This window comes from Fukomys damarensis, unplaced genomic scaffold (assembly GCF_012274545.1).
Source record: "Fukomys damarensis isolate Sample0158 unplaced genomic scaffold, DMR_v1.0_HiC HiC_scaffold_20, whole genome shotgun sequence".
NCBI classification, from domain to species: domain Eukaryota; kingdom Metazoa; phylum Chordata; class Mammalia; order Rodentia; family Bathyergidae; genus Fukomys; species Fukomys damarensis.
The window spans coordinates 1075392-1078941 of NW_022900932.1; the positions used below are offsets into that span (position 1 = coordinate 1075392).

General features: G+C 53.3%; 1 protein-coding gene across 2 annotated transcripts in view; it reads right to left on the reverse strand.

The window, feature by feature from the left end:
* Positions 1–3286: 3286 nt before the first annotated feature.
* The window catches only part of Abhd16a (abhydrolase domain containing 16A, phospholipase), a 13067-nt gene continuing 12803 nt past the window's right edge, over positions 3287–3550 (reverse strand). The window contains exon 20 of one of the 2 annotated variants that reach the window (XM_010609854.3): positions 3287–3533. In XM_010609854.3, the coding sequence (XP_010608156.1) occupies positions 3450–3533 (84 nt within the window). In that variant the 3' untranslated portion in view covers positions 3287–3449. The remainder of the gene's footprint in view (positions 3534–3550) is intronic. The other variant, XM_019205355.2, reaches the window with a different exon arrangement.

The following is a 3550-nucleotide window of genomic DNA, read 5'->3' on the forward strand; positions in this document are numbered from 1 at the left end:
CGAGCGGCGCGGCCAGGCGGGTGTGCGGGGGGCGCCATAGGCGGGATGGGGCGGGGCCTTCGGGGGCTGGGCCTTCTCTCGTTAACCCCGCCCCTGCTCCAGCTCCTCCCCTCCCCATGAGGCAGGGCGAGGCCAGAGCGCTCTAGTGCGCTTCTTTGGAGACAGTTTCCACAGAGGCTTTTCTGGGGTGCGGGCGTTGTCACAGTCGCCATGGTGACAGTATCATGAACGTCATCCACGCTGTGTCCCTCTTCTGTCAAAGGATACCTGTGCTAAACATCCCAGGTGAGACACTAAGGAGGCCACATTTAAGGGACTGGGAGGAGGCAGATTGAGGGGCCAGGTGAGAAACGTGTGGCCCAGCGAGAGCCAGGTTCTGTTGCAGGACGTAGTCTGGAGAGGGACTGGTCAGAGGGTCTTTAGCCGAAATGTGGATGAATAATTGAGCTCCCCGTAGTGGCGCATGTCTGTATTCCCAGTGCTCTGGGAGGCTGAGGCAGGAAGATTGCAAGTTTGACCCCAGCCTAGGCAACTCAGCAATTTAGCAAGACACTGTCTTTTTAAAAAAGGCTGGAATGTAGCTTACTTAGTGCTATCCCCAAGGCCTGGGCCACCATCCTCAGGGGCCCTCACTAGAGACAGCTGGCGCCAGAAGGAAACAGGGCTTTTCTAGGGACTTGGAGCAAGACCTCCACTCCAGCCCACAGCCTGGAGTCCGCACCTCACCCGGGACCCTGGGTCTGAGAGATAAGGTAGGATGAGGTAGTTCGGGCCAGGTTTCCCGCCGGGCTCTATGTTCCCTTCTAGCCTTCACCCTCACCTTGGTTTGACCATTTTCTAAGGTGCCTGGGTGTTCAGGCCTCACCTGGTGACCAATCCCCAGCAGTTGTGAGGTGTCCACAGCAGGTGACTTCACGAGACTGCTGGAACCTGCATGGGGTGCGGATGCTGGTCCTGCCTGGGAATGGGCAAACACGAGTGCTGTAAGCCTTGTCCGTGCGGATAACTGGAAGTAGACCGAGGCCCCTGGGTGGGGTGGTCCAGAACCTACAGGTTAGGCCACCCCATCCCACCCACTTTGTGTCCAAGGTGAAAGCGGCAGTGGGGAAGTCTACAGGGTCCCTGATGACCATGGCAAGGAAGGCGGAGCCCTTGTCTCTGGGGTGTGGGTGCTTCGCATTTGCATTTAAGGAGGTTCCTTTTGTTGTGGCAGAGTGGAACAGCTCACTGCTATAGCCAAAGGTTCCAGCTCAGTGTCACAGCTCTGGGTGGAGGCTATTGCAATTTGAAGATTCAAGAATCCAGGGGCTGGGGATTTAGTTCAGTGGTTCCACCACCTGCTTCACAAGTGCAAAGTCCTGAGTTTAATCCCCTGTAGCAAAAACAAAAAACAAAACAAAACAAAAAAACCCCACAAAAAACCAACAACAGCAACAACAACAAAAAACCAGAACCTGACGGTCACTCAAAAAGATGAAGAAAAACCTTAATCATGTCAGCAGTTTCAGAGGACTTCATAATGGAAGTCTGAACCCTCTACCAGAAATGATAGCCTCCTTATATAGGGATCTACAAGGCAGGTGAGCATGCTTACTGAAGCAGGGGGGTGGAGTTTCAGAACATTCTCAAAAGGCAGCAGATCTTAACAGAACATTCCTGAAAAGTCACACAGTTCAAACAGTCACAAACTTTTTTGTTTGTTTGTTTTTGTTTTTATTTTTGTTTTTTGAGACAGGGTCTCACTATGTAGCTGAGACTGACCTGGAACTATGTAGCCCAGGCTGGTCTCGAACTCACAGCGATCCTCCTGCCTCAGCCTCCCGAGTGCTGGGATTACAGGTGTGAGACAGCACCCTGGCCACAAACCATTTTGATACATTGGGCAAGAGACCAGCAGCACAAACTGTTACATTTCTGAAACAAAAAATCTTGTGAAAAACAAGCAAACAAACATGGAGGCAAGGCCAGGGAAAGGCAAGGGCCTATCCAACTGTGTATTATTGCACTATCACGTTAGCTGAATCAAGGCGGTTTCCAGAAGAGTAACTGTCCTGTTGGACTGGGACAGTGAGGTTCAGAACGGTGCAGTGGATCCCACAGCTTGGACACCGCACTTCCCACACTGTTGGCTCCTGGGGGAGAGGGGCGCGGGACCAGCTCTCCACCGAGCCTGTGCTGATGGTGAAGCCTTGGGAGCTGTGGTCACCTCCTTCTGACCCTGAATTTCAGCACTGTATCAACTCAAGAGGACTGATTTTCCTTCCAGTACATGTTTGTTTTTCTTCTAAGACAAAAGATGGTAGTGTATGAGTTGTTTTTTCTAAACTAAAACCTCCGTGTCCAGGTTGCAGTGTTGGCCCTTTGTGATAATAAGGGCCTAGCTTTGCAGTTTGGGCGCTCATCTCTAAAGGGTTCGCCATCCCTGCCCTATACTTTCCTTAAGGAGCTGTGGAGAAATAGGTCCAAAGTTACAGAGAAGGGTCATGGTGCCTCAGGAGAGAAATCAGCCAGACTGAAGGACATCCCAACATGGTCATTCCTGTTTAGCATTTTTCTTGTTTTTGTTTTTGAAACGGTGGGTGTCTTGCTATGTAGCTCAGGCTGGCCTTGAAGTCACTGTGATCCTCCTGCCTCAGCCTTTCTAGTGCTGGAGTTACAGGTATGTACCACTGCCCCTGATATCCCTGTTAAGGATCTTGTACATCTTGGTCTTTGGGAGTAAATCTGGGGATATTTCACCTGGAAAAGAAGTTTCCAATGGAAGAAGACAGCCCAGCAACAAACTGAGGGGTGGGATATGGACTTGTTCTGTTCCACAAGGTGCAAGCATTAGAAACAGGAGTTGTAGGAGCCAGTTTCCTCAGGTTCAGCCTAAGTCTTGTAACAGAGGGCCGCAGAGCAGCTGAACACTCCTGATCGCTCGGGAGTGAGGAGGCCGAGCGAGGTGAGCTCCACAAGACACACGCTGAAGCTCCTCATCCCCGGGGGTCAACAAGATCCGAGCAAGGAAAACTGGGGGCACTGAGAGGGGCCTCCGAAACCACTAGAGGAGCCAAGTAGGTGGATGCACACTGAGGCACTTTGGAACCAGGAGCAGAAGCACTGGGAGCGAGGCGGCCGCCGGGCTGGGCTGTGCACAGGACAGTGCAGGCACAGGCGCGGGGGTGACTCGGCTGTCTGGAGGTGGCTCCAGCCTGGCCCTTTGGGCCTCTGCTCTCCTCACTACCAGCCCCTCCATCCCTGGACCCTTGGGAAGCCACTCGGAGACAGACGTTAGAAAAAATACCTTTTTATTAATGATCAGGAACAACACATTCACGTAATGCAGGGCGAGTCGGGGGAGGCTGGGGGCTGCCTGGGCGCTGCGGGAGAACGTGCGGGAGGGCAGTGAGGAAGGGCAGCACGCAGACAGCCGTCACAGCGCCTTCCCGACCAGGCCGGTGCGGTCCCTACAGGTGCCAGGGCATCTGGAAGTTCTGGGCTGGGAGCGGGGTGCAGTGTGTGGCCTCAAAGTTGTGCAGATGCTTCCGAGCCTAGAACGAGTGCACAG